The sequence below is a fragment of the Suillus plorans genome (assembly GCF_016647745.1).
Source record: "Suillus plorans strain S12 chromosome Unknown HD556scaffold_49, whole genome shotgun sequence".
In the NCBI taxonomy this organism is placed as follows: domain Eukaryota; kingdom Fungi; phylum Basidiomycota; class Agaricomycetes; order Boletales; family Suillaceae; genus Suillus; species Suillus plorans.
Window position 1 is genome coordinate 24,589 of NW_024537433.1, and position 21,172 is coordinate 45,760.

Here is a 21,172-nt window from a genome sequence, read left to right on the forward strand (position 1 = left end):
TATAATACACCAACGTGAAGCCTCCAGCGTGACGCAGCGTCAGAACGTTAACCATTTGAGCGGGTCTGGTAATGATGGTTTGCGTCGTCGGTTGTGTGACGTCCCGTGCAGGTGGATCCTCATGCAGGAATGCCACGGTCGGCTCTAAGATGGAAACATCAGGATCAGGTGTGTTCACCACAACGGGATCAGCTGCAGAGAGTCAACTCGAGTCGGCAACTTGGATCCAAACCGCTTCAGGTGGAGTGGAGGGGGGTGGGACGTTTTCCTCATCGCTGTCGTCATCGGTAGAAGGCTCACCCTTGTTATCGTCGACGGAAAGATCTGGAATGGGCACAACCTCGTCCTTCTTGTCAGCTTCGGCCTTGTCTTTAGCTTCCTGTTCTTGGAGTTGCTGTCTGAGCTTGGTAAGCTCAAGTTCTTTCTTCTCAAGCTCAGCCTTCTCCTTCTCCTTTTCCAGGAGTTCCTTGCGCCGCTTCTCACGCTAGGTAGAGTACGTCAGCTGAGTCGGATAATCAGGGAAACAAGTGACGCTCAGCAAAGTCGTCAAAATCCCGAATACTCACATCAAGTTTTTCCTTGATTTCCCGAGCCTCCTTTTCCTTTCTCAAGCGTTCCCTGAGCTCCCTCTCGCTGATCACCCAGGCAGCAGCTCCATTGGCAGCGGCTTCAGGTTGCGACTTGTTCTTGAGTAGATCTAAAGTCGTGCAAAAACGTGTCAGCACATGATTTCACCTCACTCACCACCCCGCCCACAGTAGACCAAGTAAAGCACGATAGAAAGGAACATCAAAGCACAAGGGGCGCCATAAAATTAGAAGAAACTCACAGCCTTGCAGCGCCGCAACGCTGAACTCGTCATCTGGAATTGAATCCGCAAACATCTTCGCGAGGTTAGCGAGTCTGGCACCATCCAAAGGCTTGGCGGAGTGCTGGCATGCAGTGAGATGCTCCTCAACCGGAGGTGGTAAGTACGCTTGGTTTTTGGAACCAAAGCCGTCTCGGGGAGGCTTCGAGGGCGAAGATTCCTTGGAAGACGCCAGAGATGACGTCGACGACGAGAACGAAGGAGAAAGAGACCACAGCGTTGAGGACTGCGAAGACGGTGATGGAGAGGACGACTGGGGTGTTGTGGGTAGGTCAATTCCCTCTATGTCCCCCTCTATGACTTCATTATCTTGATCCGTGGAGGGGAAGAAGTTGCGGAACAGAGCCTCCGCTTGCCACTTTGAAGAGTTCTTGAACTCAACCCAAACATCCATACGACCCGGACGTGAGAGCGCAGGGTCTAGACGCTCCAGATGATTGGTGGTGCTATAGGTGTACGTCAGAGCGTTCTAAACCGAAGGATTTCAAACTTACGCGAAGAGGATGCGACCTTCGGCAGCAGCTACACCGTCCAAGGCGTTCAGCAAGCCGCTCAAACTCAGTGTGTTTACATCGGAAATGTGGTCCTTATGACGTCTGTGCCTCGAGCTGCTGCTCGTCACCGGCTGTTCCGGGGCGCCCTCTTCCGAGCTGTTGCTCGACGAGTCCGGAGTACCATTGGAACTCTTATCACGTGTGACGCTGCGCGTAAACGCCGCATCGAGATCCTCGAGAAGCACGATGCAGCGAGCCGGGACACGACCCATGAGGGTGGTCAATGTACTATCGCTGATCCACGAAGAAGACAGTGACACAACATAAATGTCAAGCATGAGTTCGCCCGCGATGGCATGGATAAGGGAACTCTTTCCGGAGCCAGGTACACCATGCAGCAGGTAGCCGCGGCGGAATGGAATGCCGCGATCCGCATACCACTGTGGATTTATTATCAATGAAACGTGACTTTGATAAAATACCGAAATTACCTTCTCGGACTTCAAAAAGTCACGCGTGTCGTTGAGAAGCATCTCCTTTACCCCAGGGTTGAGAACAATGGACGACATAGGGCGTTTATGACGAGAGTCGGTCCAGCGCCAGCTGCCGTGCGAGTCTGCAAAGTATATTTGGATCCTGTGGATCGCCTCGGCCTCATACTCTTTCTTGGCTTGTAAGACAAGCTGCTTGAGGATGGTGTTATTCCGCGCAACAACGCTGTAATGCCAGCATACATCAGCCACGAGGCTAAAAATGAGTCAGAAGGAGAATTTGAAATATTACCTTATTGACAAGACTTCGCATCCGCTACCGTCTTGCTTTTTACTACGACGGACCCTGAGCCAGTGACCCTTGTAATAAATTGTGTGTGTAGTGTCGAATGTCGGCTGGAATACGACACGTGTCTTGACTTTGCCGGGGGGTGAATCTTCGTCACCCTCCTCCTCTTCGTCGTCACCAAATGAATTGTCTGCTTGGCGAGATCCTGAGAAGCCGGGGGTTGTGGTACGAGTAGTAGTTTCGAACTCTCTAGAGCGCTGCCATTCAGGGCGGCGTGAGAGCCACAGCATAAGCCAATCATAAGGATAGTCCTCTTCCGAGAAATGCGCAGTGAGGAAGAATGCTGTGTCAGGCAATAGCATGTCAGAAAAAGGCTTTAAATGACAGGCGACTCCTTACAGTTGAGGAAATGAGACCTTTGAGGTATGCTGTCGTCAGCGAGGAGGTGGATGAGAATGATTCAGGACATACCAAGCTGAACTAGAGGCCCTTCTGGCTGTCTCGACAGTTCCTCCCAGGACGACGAGCTTCATGCCGTCAATGACTGATGAGCCTCCTGCGCCTCCGACGAGGGGTTGCACGAGCGACTTGAGAGCGTCCATGATAATGGTAATGTCTCAAGGTGAGTGGACGAGCCAACGTTGCGTGGAAGGACACTTTGAGTGTAAATAGCGGAAATGTAGACAACAAGGTGGGTGTGTGAGGATAAGAGGAGGATGGTATCTAATAAACGCTGTAAGATGATATACTGTCTGGTGCAAATAGGCTATAAGCAGCAAACAAGTTAGCTTACGACTATGAGCGTCCAGGAAACAGACAAACAAATAGTGAGGCAACAAAATAAGTCGAGGACTGTCACTACGGTCCCGTTCTGATTCTCATGCAATGAGGAGGAAGTCAAGCCGCGTCAGCCTGAGAAAGTGGGTATTTCTTCTACTCCAAGAATTAAGCGCCGGCCAACTTGGTCACGCCACCTTCACAGCATGGTACACAGCTTATTGAGAACGTCTGAAAAAAGCGAATATCTACATACAGCTGCAGTAGATACATGTGTACTCCTAAATATTGAATGAATCGGGAATCACGACACCGCCAAGTATAACCCTTCTACAGCAACATTGGCCTGCCATATTCCCAGCTTGCGAACAAATCTAAGAACTATTGGGGCGGGAAACACCAACACATACGACACGGGGACCACTACCAGCAGAGGGATGGTTAGAAACAAAGTGATACTTGGTTTGATAACCAAAAAATAAAATAACGCCTGATAGGATGTCCAATCCGTGAACTACAACAATGGGCGGCCGAATAACGGAGGTAAGAGGGCTTTTGGCTAGAGGGGGAGAGGCGGATTGGACGCACCATGGCTATCGTGTTTTTGTAGAATGAGGATTCGTGGTACGGTGACCCTGACTCCACGTCAGACAATTGCGGTGGTCGCACCCGCTGGAAGATAGGCAGGGGCGGATGTGGAAGTGGGTAAGCAAGAGGCCCATGAAATGTTGTTTGGAGAGCGAGCTACGGATTCAGTTTCATATTCAATTTGAAATTTGAGATAGAAGCGAGACGCACTTCTCCTCTTGCAAATACCCTGGCACCGAGCAAATTGAGGAAACATAGGAGAGCACCCAAAGGTAAGGCAATTAATAATGTTGTACCAGTCTATAAAGGCCGGTCAGAAGTGACAACAATTTTCAATTTCCAAACTGAACGCCAAGAGACAGAAAAATAGAGGCTAGAACAACATGCTCACCAAAGTAAATACAAAAAGGTAAACCCATGCAAGCAGGGCATAGGGAAAATTGAGCACTAGAAGGTGGAATACGGCTGCATGGTATGCTCTGCGAGTCATGGGTCGGAAGTAACGAGACCAGAAGCGCCGCGAAAACGGCGACCACCGGTGCGAGCTTCCAAACTGTGATTCTGTTAGTGCGCCGGGACGTTGCTGACGCCTCGGATGACCATCGTGTGCATACGGGTAGTCACGGTCATCCCCGATCGCCTCATATATGTCAACGTCAGATTCGATATCTGGATCAGAATGGAGCAGGGAAAGCACTGTTTGCGCTAGAGAGGGCGCAAACGAATTGGACGAAACAATTGTGCTCGACTGCGAATATGTCCTCTGGCGCCCCGACGAACGTTGGGCGGAGCCTGGCAGAAAATCACCAAGTAGTGGCGTTTGCTCTGTGGCATCCTCATTCCGAGGGAACGAATGAGTTGAAACTGATAATTGAGGGGAAATATATCCCGAAGTACGATCTGAATCTGGTGGAGGCTGCGGTGATAATGGCGCTGGTAAGCGATGCCTCCGACTATGTCGAGTCGCGCGTGAGCGTCGTTCTTGGGATGGATAAGGCGGTGGAGGATCGTAGACTGCAGCTGCTTGGTTGAAAACTGGAGGAACTATGTTCCGAATTCCAGTACGGTTACAGGCTTCTTCAGCAGACATCCCTTGGGCCATCCTTCTGGTTGGTGGAAGGTCGTGGTCCGGCACGTGATGTAATAGTTATGACAAATAACCGCTTATTAATATTATGTTTACATGAAATATTATATAATTTGAGCGACAAGGCCTTGTCACTTCCTGCCACAGTGAGCGGAGTCCCGTCACTGCGAGCAGCGGGGTCGACAGTTACCAGGGCTCACCCCGACTTGACTTTTTTTCCGCATGAACCTTTTGCTTTACTCGCGGGGTTGATGCCGATGCACAGGTCTCTAAGTATATCATTGCAATTTGATCAAAACAGCAGAATAATATTAATGCTATTGGACCAGTGCTCTTGACTCAGAATGTGTATCAAAAAACTAAAACTACATCTACAACCACCGAGCTACCAGGTACATATTCCCACTACTTGTAGTGGTCCAGGCGATGGCTGTAGCTTGTCAATGCCATTTTCTATTTGCATGTACACGTTGAGAACCGTGTAAACTCTCGAACATTCGGCTCTGACAAGAGTCTAGACGTGAAGCGAATCTTAATTACATATTCTCACTATGTACTTAGTAGTTTGTAGATCAACGTTAATTATGGGATATGCTGTCAGAGTTCTGGATGCCGAAGTACAATGCCGTGAAAAATAATTAAGCAAATATAATAAATTCGGGGACGGTGACCATGTTATTGGTTTCTTCTTTTTGCTTGCTAACTTCCCACTAATTATTGTTGGATCACCCCGCTCTTTCGAAACTTTTGATTTCTACCATTCGTCTTCTTGTTCGCATTGTTCCTTTCTTTCTATTCACGCACGACATCCTTTCCCAAACATGGGCTGTGTTCAATCTACTGCCGTCGACAGCGAGGCCAAGGCTCGTGCGTATTTCAACACCACTCATCCGAACGAGACCTAACTTCAATTCGTCTTTTCTAGGCAACGATGAGATTGAAAACCAACTCAGACGAGATCGAATGATGGCCAAGAACGAGATTAAAATGTTGCTTTTAGGAGCAGGAGAGTCAGGAAAGGTCAGTTACGCACTGACCATTCCGAACACATCGCTGACGAACCATGTTTGCGTAGTCTACCGTCCTCAAGCAGATGAAACTCATCCATCATGGCGGCTACAACGACTCTGAACGAGATTCCTACAAAGAAATCATTTACTCGAACACCATTCAGTCCATGCGGTGCGTGTTATAACCGGTTGAAACTCCATTGTAACCCTGATGGGCCTTCTAGCGCCATTCTGGAGGCTATGCCTCAGCTTGATATATCTCTATCACCACAGAATGATGCTCGTCGTGCCGTAATCCTCGCTCTTCCCGGCCAAATTGAGGGCGATGTGCTTCCAAGGGATGTCGCTGACGCCATTCGAGGACTTTGGCGGGACTCAGGTGTCAAGGAAGCCGTTCGGCGGTCACGAGAGTTCCAGTTGAACGATTCTGCTGTCTACTACTTCAACGCAATTGATCGCATGTGCGGACCAGGGTACTTGCCAACGGATCAAGATATTTTGCGGAGTAGAGTGAAGACAACCGGTATCACTGAAACCACGTTCAAGGTCGGCGAACTTACGTACAAACTCTTTGATGTCGGAGGTCAGCGGAGTGAACGTAAGAAGTGGATTCACTGCTTCGAGAACGTCACAGCGTTGGTATTTCTGGTATCCTTGAGCGAGTACGATCAGATGTTATATGAAGATGAGAGCGTTGTGAGTACCGAGCTCCTTATTAGTGTATCTCCTTTCAGATTGATTACGTCCACAGAATCGCATGCAAGAGGCCCTGACTCTCTTCGACTCGATATGCAATTCACGGTGGTTTGTCAAGACATCAATTGTACGTACTTCTACCTCGTGGCGCATCACATACTTATTCCCTACACAGATTTTGTTCTTGAACAAGATCGATCTGTTCGCTGAGAAACTCCCACATTCACCGCTTGGTGACTACTTCCCAGACTACACCGGCGGCGACAACTATGATGCCGCTTGCGATTACTTGCTTCACCGCTTCGTTGCGCTCAATCAGAATGCGGCAACCAAGCAAATATACGCTCATTATACTTGCGCAACGGATACTCAACAAATCAGATGTAAGAACCCTCCCCTTACGCACGTGTTCTACACAGACTGACTCTGCCACCTTTTAGTCGTGTTGAGTGCTATCCAAGATATCCTGCTACAGATTCATCTTCGTGAGTGTGGTTTGCTGTGATGATATCATAGCACTACTCTTCTCCCTTTGGTATTTGTTTTATCCCATGCATCATCTGCCTCTCGCGCATGCAGTTCGCTCTACCAGCTTTCATCGCATCAGACATTCACACCTCTACATCTTGGCTATCCAGTTCTCTTATTTTGAGATCCCCACGTCTATCATCGTTCTGTGCGCTCTACTGAACATACACGTATCATGATGGGTTCGTAGGAGTGTTTTATATCGTTGTGTCATTTCCCTCTTCCTCTCTCATTTCTTTCTACCAAAACGTGGATTGAACAAAACCTAGTATACCCTTCTTATACGATTCCTATGTAATTGGAGACCTTATCTTGACCGCTCGTTAATTCTTTGGGATTGAATTTATCAGAATTTCAGGCAGTGCACCGGATGTTCCGGCCATGGGTGGTTTATTTTTGCCTAAATGATGCGACGCTAAGGATGATATTATTGTAAGACAAGATAATAACTCACATAGAGAACCCCATTAGGCATTCATCTGCACGCCATAGTCGGCGGCGGCGCTGGATCGTTGGGTTCTGTGAGATGATTGGGTTATCACAAGAGCGGTGCCCTGCTATGCCACTAGCAGGTTTACACCACCGGATCCAAGTATAGCTCAAATTTGATAAGTGACTGTCATGAGACCTTGATGTTCTCAATATTAATGGCGCAATGCTCTTGGAGTGGAAGCTGGCGACTGGTGGCGCATTATGATATCTGCGGAAGCCGTAAGCACCATTCCCGAGGAGGTAGTTAGGCGCCCATGTCAACGGGCAGGTTCAGCGCATTGCACAGGTATGGCAGAAGCTTATTCACCTTTCAAGCATAGTCGAACATCCATTTTTGTTCCAGACCATGCATCATGGGTCTGCTGATAGTTCCATGCCACTATATAGGGGGTATAGAACGCCACACAACCGCTGGCGAGCGGAACCATACCTACACGTGGCAGGTGATGATACTATAACTAGGATAGCGATGCAACAACTTGCTGGCGAACGACTAGATCAAATTTCTGTCAAAAGGTATTCGTGCAAATGCAAGATAAAGTTGTGATGCAATAGTACAAGTTCAAAGTTTGAACGACGATTAAAGCAAAATGATGGTCGGCGATAGAGCTCAGGGATTTATCGATTTGGATGATAGCTATAGATTAGCGAGATTAGAAACTGAAGTAGGCATATCGGTGACGCGTCCGACAATGTTGTAGCGTTTCCTGTTAAACGAAGATAAGCGCCATGACACGTTCGTCTAAGCGAACCTGTTCGGGACCTACTGGAAAAATAAGAACCAGTCGTTGAGAACGTTCTTCTCGTTCTCTGGTAGGTCGCTGTAGTCTGGTACAGCGTCCTCTGGTTTCAAACTGGACATTCCAAGTCCCTTTGAGCCGTCCTTCCCGGCAAAGATGTTGTATGATTTTCCGGGACCGTACACGTCGCTTTTACGTGTGACGTCAAAGACAGTGCCTACCAGAAGTAAGCAGGAGGATCATCACCTCATACAACGTGAGGACAAACCCCTAATGGATACATAGATCGGCTTCGAATTGTCGGAGCCGTCGAATTGCTTGAGTTGATCAAGGGTGAAGGGGTCATCCTTCGGGGGGTCAAGGTCATCTCTGGGTGGTTGCATGATGGTCTTAAGAGACTTCTTCTCTTCTGGTTGTGAGTCTACTGGTGGAGACTGGTGCGGTGGCGATAAGGTGCGTCGTTGTACAAAAAATAGAAGGGGCAAGGCCAGCACGAGCCCATAGATCACCACCAAAAACATGACCAGCTAACCACTCATTCGGCATTTGCCGCCATAACACTCTTTCCTGGTGGATTTGCGGAGCTTCAAATCTAACGATCATTGCTGTTGCATTGCTGTCTGCTTGGTTTCCTCAAAGCTTGTTGTCAGTCCAAGCACCACACATCCCTGGAATCCACTAGGATCCCTTTATTTATCTTTTCCCTTCAGCTTGGATAGTGCTTGTCAAAGTGCTATGACCATGGCAGTCACAGTAGCCACACTTCTCGACTATAAAGCTAGGTCGCGTCATGGTGGCACAAACCATCGTCTTGCAATCAGTGTGTCTACTGTATTTTCTTGTATCCATCATCATCACATCATCCCTAACGACTGTGCACCATAATGTTTCCGTTTTCCGTCCCAGTCTATGAACCACCTCCCTACGCCCTTTCAGGTCTCAGCTTTTCGCAGCTGCCGATGTACACACAACGTTACCTGCAATTCATTGCAAAATCGGTACCTCCTGATGTCCCTGAAGTGGACTCTATTTCGGACAAACGCTCAATTATATCAATGGCTCTCTTCAGGAGTCTCATAGGGAATGACATGGCCCTCGTTCGTCAGCGGGATAATGCCATCGCCATGGCCCGTAAACTTCGAAGAGGCATCCCACCTCAGGCTACTACACAATGGCACTTGGAAGAGCAGCTCACGCGCATCCAATTTGTCTTGGATACATTGCTGCCAGAGCGAGAGCTCATCTTCAACGAATTCATGATCAAGTTTGACGCGCTCGTCTGGCTAGATCAAAGAAGATGGGAGAATTGCACCTCTGAATCTTGGCAGAAGTACAGGGACGCGCTGCTGGAACCCATTCTTGACCGTACAAGCACACAGCTTACCAGGATCGCACAGGGCAAATCCATCGAGAATATGCACGTGATCAATGGATATACCTACCGGGCGCCTTCCTTACCATACTCGCCATCGGGTTCATCCCGTGCAAGCCGCGCACGATTCAGGAGATCTGCAGCCTGTGGACCTGAATTCAGAGAGGATCGGCACAGGGGATGTTAAGCCGGCATTCATAAAGGACTTAGGTATTATACTGTCTACAAATTGAACAATCGAACATTTCATTATGCAACGAAGCGCACTCATTAACGCTGTTACATACGTACTCCTATGTAGTTGCTTACACTAGGATGCCTGTACAGCATTGTAATCGTTATCTCTCCAGTGATGTGGAGTATTATGCCGTGTCTGTATGCCTCAAGTGGAAAGAAAATCCAACTGCTTCTTAATCCCCTGATCGACCTCGTAGTGGCAAATCGTCGGAATCAAAAACATTTCGGCACCATTCGACTCACAAAAGGTAAAAAGTTTGCTTCATCGTCAAGGTATCCTCTGTGCAGGGATGAGAAGTCGTCAATAATGTTATTGAAGAACAGGCAGCAGGCTAAATCGACAATCGATGGGGTATCAGAAATGGTACAATACAAACAGGTTTCGAAACCATCAGGTGATGTAAATTATTGCGAAGCTTGACCAAATTATGAAGGAAGAAAGAGTAAGGGAGATCGAATACAGTAATAACCAACGCTGCAGAAAGCGAAACAATATTGACATAGCATCTGGCGTAAACTAACAGGGGGACAATATTTGCAATGGATCGTAGGCGAAGAGGCTTTGGGTATGAGTTGTTGAATCCGAGATTGTTCATGGGCCACCCCGGAGAAGTGGAGGGAGCGAACAGTTGGGTGGCAGTGGTGCAGCAATATTGACGGAGTGGCAAGCCTCTGTCACCCGCTTACGCAAGTCGTCGCATTTGCTCAATAACACTAAGAATCCCGATCAGATCAGTGATGATGATGAGAAACATATCACTGACTTGGGCAAGGCCACAACGTATTCAGCACGTCGACTGGTACTATGACGTCCTTAGCAACTTCCAAAGCATCAAGAAGTGACTTGTCCTCCTCCCACAAAGCAAGACATCTGGTTTCCGTATTGAGCAGGCGAAGTCTCTAAATGCATGCTGGACCTACATTGCTACTTGGCTTGCAAACCAAGTAACCTGGAACGGCTGCCTGGTGAAAAGATGGCCGTCTTGATCCCCGAGATGGTGAATTGACATTTTAACTCTGCGGATGAAGAGGCTCTGGTAGTACACTGCCATTGCCAACGTCACAATCAATCAACACATCCTGAAAATAGAGCCACTTACGCCACTGCTCAGCCTGCTTACGATTGAACTGAGGGAAATTTCCAGCCTCTGCATGGCCACTAGATACGCCACCATCAGCATGTCTGACGTCATACCAAAAACAGATACTTACGCTCGTAAAATCTGGGTAATTATGATCTGTGTGCTGCAGCAAGTTATTATCATCAATGGAAAATACTAAGGGGACGAAATAGACGTACTTGTAGACGTACTCCCGACACATGTACAACAATGCCATATCGAGGTTGCAAGTGTGGGAATCCAAGGCATCCTGGATTTCAAGGGTTTCTGACCAAGCTTCAACCGCAAGGTCGGTTGTCTCTGCGTTGCTAAAAGCATTTTTCCGGAGACGAGTGGTACAGAAAATCCAAAGGAGCATGCTGCGGCAATAGAGCGCCCATATTGATTCTTTCGAAGACTGCGCCTTGTGCTCGTTGGACCCTCGTTGTGATATCTCACCAGGGAACAGTAACCGGAACTGTACAACTGTCAGCCTAAGCTAAATGCATGGACAAGGAACAAACATTAGAAGGATCGGTTAGGAAAAGATCGCTCGGCTCTTTCTGGAATGCGATGCAATGTGACGTGTACCTAGCCACGAGGTTAAGGGCGCTCCAACACAGCCTCCTGCAAGATTCCTTGTGCATCTCTTCAGGGGTCCATGAGGGATCCCAAGGTGGCGTGAAAGACCATGAGGACGAAAACTGCTCCGTAGCGATGGATGAATTTGGAAGGGGGATACAGTCACACTTGCGAGAAATTGCATGAGGAGTACGGACCCCGTCCTTAGACATTTGATCAAAGGGGCGGCGTCTGTGAGTGATGGGTACAGCGTTAGGGGTGAATGTCGACACGTCTGGTTCATTACTGTCCAAGAACGTCAAGCCTAATTGGCGGACAATTCCATCGAGATAGGCTAGAGAACGTCTCGCGCGTTCGGGTGTATAGAGTGGGTGAGCCGAGGACTCATACATAGCGATAATCTGGATAGAACGTAAGCGACAGCTGAGAGAAGAAACTGGAAGCACTTACAAGAGCAGCCTTAGCAAGGGTTATGTCTATCCATTGAGAATTCATTGACGCTTCCAGCCAAGCCTGCGCCTTATCGCGAAGCCAGACGGCGCGCTCCCGACCTGCAGACCCCAATTCCATCTCACTCGATTTCATTAGGGTTGCTAAAGCTAACCCCGCAAAAACAAGTGAAGGTTGCATAAGCGAACGTTCTTCAGGGTTGTATAGGCTGTGAACGAAGTCCGGAACATTCACGAATGATAACCAGTATCCGCTAGCGGTAAACCTTGACAAAGATTAAATCAAACTAATGGAGTCATCACTCGATGACCTACAATGTTGAGAGATCTGATGTTATGTCCTTTAAACTGATAAATAAAGCATAATTTAATTAGTCTATTCATGCAATCGATAATGCAAATGACGTACGACTGATCCCGAGTAGTGGAGTAGCTCATAACCAAATTATCCCACCACTCCTTGCGACTATATTGTACGGAGGGCGTTGATGTGATGCGGTACTTCTCCACTTGATGCTGGACAAATAGTGGTCAAGTCAAAAAAAAAATCAGCAGATGAAAAAACATGACGAGCTAAACGTACTGGATAACTGTCGTCTGAGGCTGCACGCGTTTGCATAGACGAAGAAAAATCAGGGCCAGCAGGTGAAAGTGAGGGCTGGAGTCGAATTCTATCCCCATCAGGCCGCAAAGCGGGAACATTGGCAAGCCCACGAGACTCCCGCGGAAGCTCGAAGTCGTCATTTCTGACCGAAGAGCGTTTCCGCTTGGACGGAAGGGAAGGAGGGGATGAGCCATCGGTCGGACGTTTCTTACATGAGCGCTGGCGAGTGCCTGGCCTTTTATCAGGCCCTCGCCGTTTAGGTGCTGCATCGTATTGGCACTCATTCGAGCGGCGCACACAATTATGACAAATTGGTCTCGTGGAGTCGCACCGAATTTTCCTCGCACGACTTAGGAACCACGTGAATGAGCAGCCTGAAAGAAGAATGAGGATGAACACACCATTGCCGACAAGCTATCACTTGATTGGAAATTTCTCTGCGGGGCGGATCTTGGGATGTAGATGCTGCTGGCTGTGGTTGAGGGGTTGACTCTGATATTGGGACAGAGGATCGAGTGCTCTCTGGAGTTTGTATTACAGGGGGTTGTGCTGAGCCACCACCTGAAGGGTAAGATTGCGGACGCAAGTCCTCGGCAGAATATCTTCGATTTGGGGGGCCTTGGTATGACAAATTTACGGTGCCGCCGTGAGCTGGAGGGGGCGGAAGGCGGGTGTTGGGGTAGGCATGGGGCGGTAGGTCAAGGCCAAGGTGATTTCTTTGTGAAAGAGGAAAGTCGGACTGATATGTATTGTGGTGGTGAGGATTCTGATTTGAATGAATATTCAAAGGGGTTTCGATGAGGTGAGGGTGCGAGTGGATGCTGATATTGGTGTAATCGAACTGAGAGGCTAGGATACCCGCTGCATGATGTATATCTAGTTGATCTTGATGATAGCGGACTTTATTGTGGACAACATGTGAAATGACGATTAACGTTGTTTTGAAAAGACTACGAGTTCTGATAGGACTTACTGTCTCCGTGCGGCTGAGGAAATTGAGCCCCGAAGATGGGTGAGTGTAGGCCGGAGCCATCCTCACTGGACTGAGGACCGTCCTCCATCATTACGCTTTGCGGAAATGGAGTGTAGATATCGCTGTCTGTGCTGATGACCATAAGTACTGAAAGAAGGGGGATGAGAGTTTAGAAGGAAAATGGAAAGTGGTAATACGGCACTGGTTTTCGATGCTTTGCCACGCGAGACTTAGTTGTAAAACTTGAAGGAGAAAGTGCTTGCTAAGGGGAACACATGCCCACGGCAAGCTCAATGATTATCAAATCTTGATACAATCATATTATGATACATTTATATTTTATATTTTATCCTTGAATATCTTTATGAAAAGGGGGAAAATCTTCCACCTCCTGGAATTCTTTTCCCTGGGGTGCAACTTGCTTTTTTCCATCATATTCATACCCACGACACAACTTCGGGGCCGCATGCACCGTGTACGCGTGCCTGGTTGTTAGGTGTTCCGAACAAAACTCTAATTATTTTCCTCAACTTTTGTTCTCAACCTGGCTCATTGCACAAATTACTAAATTTGAACACCCCTTCTTCTCATCGACTATCTTGCTCAATCTTGCTCAATTTTCAATATTACATGCCGCGTAGCCTCAATCCGGGTTATCTCCTTCAATATTATATTCACAGTCCTGCGCATTTGATTTTATTAAAAATTCATCATTACGGCCCCCGACCCTCTCTCCATTGTAGTGAAGACATATCCTCCCCCCACTGAGTCAAACTCTTCAGGGTCAGTTGACTCCCTTCATTCTGCTTGTCAATCGGACTTCCGACCGCACCTTCCCGCGACGATTAACGACAGTCAGCCTGATTGCGCCACGTCTGAAAACTTTAAAATTAGCCGGATAGCCGTGCTAAATTTGGAAGGTATCGTACACGGCACAAAAGACACTTAAGCGCTGTTAAGTTCCTCGTCGTAAATCTGCGATTGAGGGGATTAGATACCCTACGGTTGGATACCCCACACAGATGGCAGAGAACTGCGGTCACATCGCACCAAACTACTCATTTAGGCTGATTTTGATCGCGGCTAGACACGTCAGCGCGGGGGATTCTCTGGGATCTTGGTCTGTGGAGTCCCTTATGATTCGTTACTTACGTCAAATCCTATCCTGGTCATATAGGTGCGATCACCGTCTCTCGTTAGGCCCATGCTGAACGTTCTACTACTCCAACTAGAGGACGGCAAAAGTTCACCGTAATTTTCAATGCCACTTCACGAAAACATACTAGTACTGCCATCGTTACAAATGAGATTAGTACCCGTACTATTTACGGCTCGGGTGCCTGTCAGAGGGCAACGGGGTACACACAGTGCAAGGCTTTTCTTTAGAGCTACCGTCGCGAGCCTTCAGGGCAGTCACCTTTGGTTTCGCAGGCGCCGGCCAGGCGCATGCTTTCGAAATGATAAGCCAAATTAGAATACTTATGCTCTTTAATGCAAAACGTAGGTTAAATTGAAGGGTGGCTGTGACGCATGACGAAACTTGGCGTTGACCTACCGTGCAGCACAATTGTATGAACATCCTTCTCCTCCGTAAAACAAGTCGACCTAACAGTCAGTCGGACTGTTACAGCTATACAGCTTTGCCTGCAAACCGTTTGTTTGATTGTCTAATCGTACAAATTCCAAACCATCACAATTGACACCGAAATTGCTGTATATGGTATCCTCTGTATTCGGGGATACAACTGTCCTCGTGTCTTGCCTCATCCATGTTCAATTTCTTGTTCTCGTGCTGTGTTCGTCAGCGTCGGCGCAACCTAGTGTGTATAATGAAACATCTTATGGAATCAATATACCTAACAATCCAGTAGACAGTTCCCGATGAGCGCACCTTCTTAATCCCCGCCACAACCGCAAGTGAGACTCCTACGCAAGTTCCGCACTTTACTCTTCACTGTCTATTTCTCAAAGTCGGAACAGGCCTCAGCCGCGGGTGGTTGACCATCAGAAGCTAAAAGAGCGGTTGGGTACCGTTGTGCGATCAAAAGAAGGGTGCGTTTCCTTTGTCTCCACGACGTTATTTCCTTCTCCTACAGCCTGCTTTCTGACGATGTCACACAGAAAAATGGTGAACGTGAATGCCGCCTTCCCATTTAACCTTCACAACCAGTCGCTTGGCGACCCTCCGTCTCGTAGCGTCTCAGGCGGAACCTTGGATAGCAGTCGGCGGGCCTCGCGATCTCCTGCACGTGATTCGCTACACACGAGGTATTCGAGCACTTCACTACACCGGGATGCGGAAGGCTCCGCGTCTCAGAGCAATGACGCAGTGGAAGGAAGAGGTGATCCGTACAAGCCGATATTAAATGTTAGGCTTGTGTCGACTGCTGTGAGCAATGTTGCAAACAGGCCAATTAATGGCATCTCTCGGGGGCGACCAGGACGTGGGATCGAACATGGACGGGTGACGGTTGTCAGTGCTGACCACATTTCTCATCCTGACGAGGATGACGATGAACATGACAATGTGGCTGAAGACCATGATGCGCTGACACCTCACCGGCAGACGCACACGTCTGATGGGGATGCAAATGATTCGTCTGATAGTGTGAGTTCTTAATCTATAGTTTACATCCTGTGACCCTAACTCGTTCTGTCCACAAGAATCCCTCCGAGTTGTCTTGTGATGCCAATGTCATACATACCGAGGATTTCACAATTCGTGACGCTGGTGCTATATCGCGTTCCTGGGGTGACTGAATGCTCCCATTCTTTTTTTCCAAAATCTGCGTGTTCGTGCCGGAACGTGGTCGTCCATGTAAGGTAGTACATAACCCTTGCATGTATTTCCGCGGGGTACTGCAAGGATTGTTCCGCATAGTCGATCGCTGCCGGATCTAATTTCATGCTACATCTGGTTGGTATTTGCCCATATAAAAGTTGCGGGCCGATTCATTAGTCAATGTTTTCATCGGAGCCTAGGATGAGAGCCACACAGCTATCTTTGTTTGAATAATTGAACAACACACTGAAATAACGGCACAGATGGGACCATGAGTTCCCTATATTTATCTTTGGCGGCGCAATGCCTTGGTATGGGCGTCTTAATCTTGGAATTCATGTGTCCCCCGCGCTGCGCTCTAAACCCTCAACATTACTTGGGCAGTTGACGGTGGGCACGGTGCTGACCGCAGGTGATCCACAAGAAAATCAGGGCAGGGTCGCAATGGCTCAAGTAGACGACATCCCTTGAGAAAAGATAAGTTTTTAGACATCCATTTGTTGCAATTTGAGGTTTTATTGTAAAAGGGTTCATCCGCAAGGTAAGGCAGGCGGTGAACGGGTTTTCATTCTCATCGGCGCCCATACGTATGAGATTAAGAGTCAACTCAGGTGCGTTATTTGCTAGGTGCTCCGACGATGAACTTTAAAATGACGCGATCTACAGGTGTTACGGGCTGTTAAGGGAACGGCAGCCAGCCCTGAAGGCCTGAAGCTTCACAGGAAAAATCTCGCAGGCCCAGACTTCGCGGATCATTGCGACATCGAAGATCACTCGCTCTAACTTAAGTTCATTCCTGAACGTGAACGCGTAAACACTGAACCATAACACGTGAGTACTTTTGAGTTTGTGTATGGAGATACAGGATTCCGCGCCCTGGCATCCCCACGATTTTCCCAACAAAGTTTGTTGCCACGGCTCTTGCCGCAGAGCTGCTATCCGTGCTAGATATGACGCTTTGTGCTCACGATTCCAGATGAGCGTGGCAGCGCGCGCGTCCACCGTGAACTCCGCAGGATGCCGAAACCAGTTTTAGAGTTATGTCCATTAGATCCTCAACCATTTAGTTGAGGGTGGAAAAGAAAGAAGAACTCATCTCAAGACTCAACTCATCAGGGACACCCACTGAAACTTAACTATGCTTCCGATATTCACCGGGGAAATTTTTGCGCGGTAAGTCTATGGGGTTATGATTCATGAGCGCGCTGATACATTTGTAATAGATGAAACACAGTAACCTTAGTTGGTTCAACGAACGTGGACGGGACATACCGTGGTGTATATGATCTGAACCAACCATATGCACTTGTGACTGATCGGCAGTCCCCCCCCTTCACTGGCACAGCCGGAAAATGCAGAATGACGATGGTTCCTTATCACGACTTTTGGCGACGTCAAACACGATACTGGCCTAGCTCCTCGCACATCGCGAACAAAGCTAACTCCACAAGGAATCCGAATTTCATATAGCTTGCACTTATTGCACAGTTGCCAAACGAGTCGGGTTTTTCTCATTATCTCGAACAACAACTGGGCGTGCTTCTATTTACGGAAGGCTGTTGCACCATTGAGAAACACCATATGATCGATCGCTATTGTCCTCTCCGCATTACATGCACGCTTCTCGGTTGTCATCTTATGGTTTTGTGGCATGACGACTTGGAGTACGAGATAATATGATAACAAGAAACTGATTTTTCATTCGTTCGGAAGCAACCTTCCCGGCTATACGTTGGACGCAAACTCATTTTGATTTGATGGAGCCAGAACCTCGAAGAAATGCACAAAGTAAAAGCGTACTAGTGAGTCGATATGATTGGCGGGTATATTCATCATCCCAAGTAACAAAAGAACACCGCCAGGACTTGGTCCAGCGCACAAATATCTCATTTCTTTATGGAGTGATATATTGGGACCTACAAGGTTCGTACCGACTCGGAGGTAAGTCAAATTATTTGGTCATGTATGAACAATTCAGTTACGACCATAGATCTTATCTGGCATTGACTTGCTCTACCGCTCGGACCTTTCCAACAACCTCGCGGCACATTTCATATTTTAGCCATCTGCGTGCATTTGTCCTGATATATTCCAGCCACCCTTATCGATCGTATCGCCTCGCAATCGCCCGTTGTCCTACTTCTCTATAATTCAACAAGCTATGAATTCACTTCATGTATTTCACTCTCTGACTTGCAATACATGCATTCTCTCACGACAAGCTCAGATACTTCCCGGTCTTCACCATCCTTCTGCTAGCTTCGGTTCGTACATGAATAATCGTCCGCATCCTCTTCCACTGAATTTGAAGCTTCGTCAATTCATCGGCGATATCCATTCTTGCATATGCAAGCCCAACTCTCTGCCCAGATTACTCAAAGACGTCGTTGCGGTGGCGGACTTGTGCGGCGGATGTAGGAGTAGAGTTGCTTGAGGTCAATTCCGCTAGCGGAACTGTGCCATGAACAATATAAGGATATCCACATCCCAAAACTGTCCATCATGGCGGGGAGCGAGTCCACCACTGCGATTTCGTCGTCAACAGATTAAGTGGCACAAGTCCTTGGTTAACACACTCAAATTCAAAAAAAAACAATATCATCCTCAAATTACCATACCTCGTTCCGTCGGCCAGCAATTGTCCCACCGCTCCAGTATCACGAATGCTGTTTCGATCCGCATATAGATTCCGGACCGGCGAGATCGTTGTCGAGCGGCGTTTCCCAAGTAGAATCGGTCGCCGTTCGAAGGACCGATGGCAGAAATAACGCCCAGAGTTCAAGTCGGTGTAGATCCTGTTGGTGCGTTAATATTATACTTATGAAAGAGGACAAAAGAGGATTGGGCGTACTCGTGAGTCTGGCTTCTACGGACTGTGGAGTTGATTGTGCGACCCCTGCCGTGCTACCCATAAGATTCTGCCAACGAACTGCCTGTGACACGACGCTCCTAAAGCGTGTTATAGGGGTGCGCCGTACCATTTTGGTGCGGGCGGAGTTTTAATGCATATTGCTGCAGACTTCTTTGCGACAACTTGTCTCACACATTGTATTCCCCCCTCGAGAACATGGTACAATTACTATAATATATTGTGAGTTGAACTTATAGAAAGTCTCGGCGTTTGAGAAGAAACCGTTGATATTGATGATAACTAAGGAGAAGAGACGAACTAAGACAAAGCTAGCGTGCAATAGAAACATACCTCAGCAAGCCGCTGAGGTGTAAACAGACATGACAGAAACATTATAAAGTCAAGTATGTATAGGGTCCGTGATGACTAAGAGATAGTCATCCAAGATAATATGCACAATTCAAGATGATATGCTAGAATATACAATAATAACATACGAATGTAGTAGTACAGCTCCAAATTCCAGGCGCTGGTCACCAAAGAACATCAAAGGTTATGGGTGACTATATGCCTCATTATTGTCAAGGACGCCAACATCTCTGCACACCCAGATCAGTGTTGTACCGCCAGGTAATTTAAAAATGTGCATACCGACTGCGAGATGCGGATACGCCTCCTCGATGGTAAGCACGCACCCAGAGGAATGGTCGTATTCTGGCTCTCCGGGTACTTTCAACGAATAAGACGCAACTTGCTGATTGCTTGTGTTTGTGCACTAAGAATTATGCATGAGATTTGAAAACGCACGTGGGAATTAGTACGTACCGTCCACTCTTCGCTCTGTGTGGTTCGCCAACACCATCTGTACTGCTGGCCATCGGACCCAATGAACTTCCTCGACTTTGCGCTGGATAATAGATAAGCTCGGAAAAAAAGCACCGTGGTCTAGACTTACTTCTCATTCGGAGATGGTTCCAGGAAGCTGTTCATGGGTACCTGCGGCCCTGACCCAAAGGTTATTGTTCCGAGGGAGTTGCTGGAGCCGAAGTTTAGGGTCACCACTGGATCCGTCCCTACTGTTGTGTTGTAGATTGTGTATGTTGTGTGTGTAGCTTCCCGAGTGGTGCACCGAAGTGTCAAGCGTAAACGATCATTGATGTCCACGAAGTGTGATCCTGTCAGCTTGCCCGTCTTATCCTCCAAGAGGTATGGCATTCCATAGCTTGTCATGATGAGGATTGAAGAACAGATAGTGTGAAAGGTTTCAGCGAGGGGATGATGAAGGAGGAATCCAGCTGCACCCCAGGTATTTCTGCAAGTTAGACATGGCAAGCCAAGAGCCTATTTCGGCAGCCATGACATGTCAGGAGACCGTCATGGTATCCGGGCGGTAGATAGGAGAGATTCGCACTTGGCATATAGCCGAGATATATATAAAAAAGACGTCAAGCGGGAAATTTATGAGATGGGCACGTTGAGTTCGGGCGCGCGACCTCGGACTCACCGATAGAGCCAGAAGGAGTGGAAGACATGCGAAAGAGGCAGCGTAGATCAAAGATCAAGCAAGGTGTTCGTCATGCACACTATTCGCGAGGACCTGACGATTGAAATTAATAATGTTCGTACCTGTCATGACGTACCAAGGAGGACAGACTCTGAGAGATCTCAAGGGTCAATAGAGATGAAGCCTAAATTTCATCAGGTCCAGTTCGTTCATGGTCGATGAACCTGAAATCATGCGACCGGCGTGGTCTTACCTAATCCTTGTTTCATAGGAAATAGCACAGACCTAACGCGTTTTGGCTCTAGTACCAACATGTTTGTCAGGCGCTGGGACGAGCAACGAGGCAGAGTCAGGTGAGGCATCAACCGGAACGAGTGATACGGTGTGATTATCGCATGGGGGATATCTCGAAATTGAATACAGATCTGTAGCCAAGAATCTCAGGTATGACCGACATGCACGCCAATTCGTCATCAAGAATTTCATGGATCTTCACACCTTTGATCCCCGATTGACAGTGCCATGCTGCAATGGTGGCCCCAATGCGCATGTATCAGCGTCCAGCCCAAACTTGGTCAATCTCAGAACGTACTGCAGTTGACAATACCTAGAAGTTTCAAACGTATCTTTCGTTACGGCACATAGGTTCCAAAATTGT

The 21,172-nt window shown here is 47.9% G+C and overlaps 8 protein-coding genes across 8 annotated transcripts; 3 read left to right on the plus strand and 5 right to left on the minus strand.

The window, feature by feature from the left end:
• Positions 1–202: 202 nt before the first annotated feature.
• On the minus strand, positions 203–2,744 carry HD556DRAFT_1242126 (uncharacterized protein; the record flags this gene model as incomplete). Its single annotated transcript, XM_041298244.1, has 8 exons — positions 203–484; positions 567–697; positions 830–1,314; positions 1,363–1,802; positions 1,854–2,079; positions 2,146–2,485; positions 2,542–2,558; positions 2,614–2,744. 8 exons carry the CDS (start codon positions 2,742–2,744, stop codon positions 203–205), a joined length of 2,052 nt encoding a protein of 683 aa, XP_041157451.1.
• A 479-nt stretch (positions 2,745–3,223) lies between these two features.
• Positions 3,224–4,609, minus strand: HD556DRAFT_1433283 (uncharacterized protein; the record flags this gene model as incomplete). Its single annotated transcript, XM_041305207.1, has 6 exons — positions 3,224–3,433; positions 3,508–3,663; positions 3,718–3,807; positions 3,899–4,052; positions 4,122–4,521; positions 4,579–4,609. The coding sequence occupies 6 exons, from the start codon at positions 4,607–4,609 to the stop codon at positions 3,224–3,226; spliced, it is 1,041 nt and encodes a 346-aa protein (XP_041157452.1).
• Positions 4,610–5,415: 806 nt separating this feature from the next.
• On the plus strand, positions 5,416–6,805 carry HD556DRAFT_1433284 (G protein alpha-subunit; the record flags this gene model as incomplete). The annotated part of the gene is made up of 7 exons (XM_041305208.1): positions 5,416–5,461; positions 5,520–5,614; positions 5,670–5,776; positions 5,829–6,300; positions 6,356–6,427; positions 6,476–6,683; positions 6,741–6,805. 7 exons carry the CDS (start codon positions 5,416–5,418, stop codon positions 6,803–6,805), a joined length of 1,065 nt encoding a protein of 354 aa, XP_041157453.1.
• Positions 6,806–7,839: 1,034 nt separating this feature from the next.
• Positions 7,840–8,634, minus strand: HD556DRAFT_691812 (cytochrome b5). Its single transcript, XM_041311321.1, has 3 exons — positions 8,329–8,634; positions 8,088–8,277; positions 7,840–8,027 (listed from the first exon to the last, which is right to left on the minus strand). Exons 1-3 carry the CDS (start codon positions 8,579–8,581, stop codon positions 7,958–7,960), a joined length of 513 nt encoding a protein of 170 aa, XP_041157454.1. The 5' UTR covers positions 8,582–8,634; the 3' UTR covers positions 7,840–7,957.
• A 1-nt stretch (position 8,635) lies between these two features.
• On the plus strand, positions 8,636–9,783 carry HD556DRAFT_691720 (uncharacterized protein). Its single transcript, XM_041311320.1, has one exon. It carries the CDS (start codon positions 8,945–8,947, stop codon positions 9,617–9,619), a length of 675 nt encoding a protein of 224 aa, XP_041157455.1. The 5' UTR covers positions 8,636–8,944; the 3' UTR covers positions 9,620–9,783.
• Positions 9,784–10,261: 478 nt separating this feature from the next.
• Positions 10,262–13,519, minus strand: HD556DRAFT_1310512 (uncharacterized protein; the record flags this gene model as incomplete). The annotated part of the gene is made up of 13 exons (XM_041300421.1): positions 10,262–10,383; positions 10,434–10,540; positions 10,591–10,714; positions 10,770–10,828; positions 10,882–10,914; positions 10,970–11,263; positions 11,361–11,752; positions 11,802–12,066; positions 12,116–12,148; positions 12,210–12,316; positions 12,384–12,753; positions 12,806–13,265; positions 13,378–13,519. 13 exons carry the CDS (start codon positions 13,517–13,519, stop codon positions 10,262–10,264), a joined length of 2,508 nt encoding a protein of 835 aa, XP_041157456.1.
• A 1,436-nt stretch (positions 13,520–14,955) lies between these two features.
• On the plus strand, positions 14,956–16,547 carry HD556DRAFT_693026 (uncharacterized protein). Its single transcript, XM_041311323.1, has 5 exons — positions 14,956–15,197; positions 15,249–15,307; positions 15,358–15,429; positions 15,499–15,985; positions 16,042–16,547. The coding sequence occupies exons 1-5, from the start codon at positions 15,147–15,149 to the stop codon at positions 16,135–16,137; spliced, it is 765 nt and encodes a 254-aa protein (XP_041157457.1). The 5' UTR covers positions 14,956–15,146; the 3' UTR covers positions 16,138–16,547.
• Positions 16,548–19,244: 2,697 nt separating this feature from the next.
• Positions 19,245–20,331, minus strand: HD556DRAFT_692780 (uncharacterized protein). The gene is made up of 4 exons (XM_041311322.1): positions 19,966–20,331; positions 19,836–19,917; positions 19,662–19,785; positions 19,245–19,609 (listed from the first exon to the last, which is right to left on the minus strand). The coding sequence occupies exons 1-4, from the start codon at positions 20,238–20,240 to the stop codon at positions 19,557–19,559; spliced, it is 534 nt and encodes a 177-aa protein (XP_041157458.1). The 5' UTR covers positions 20,241–20,331; the 3' UTR covers positions 19,245–19,556.
• Positions 20,332–21,172: the final 841 nt, after the last annotated feature.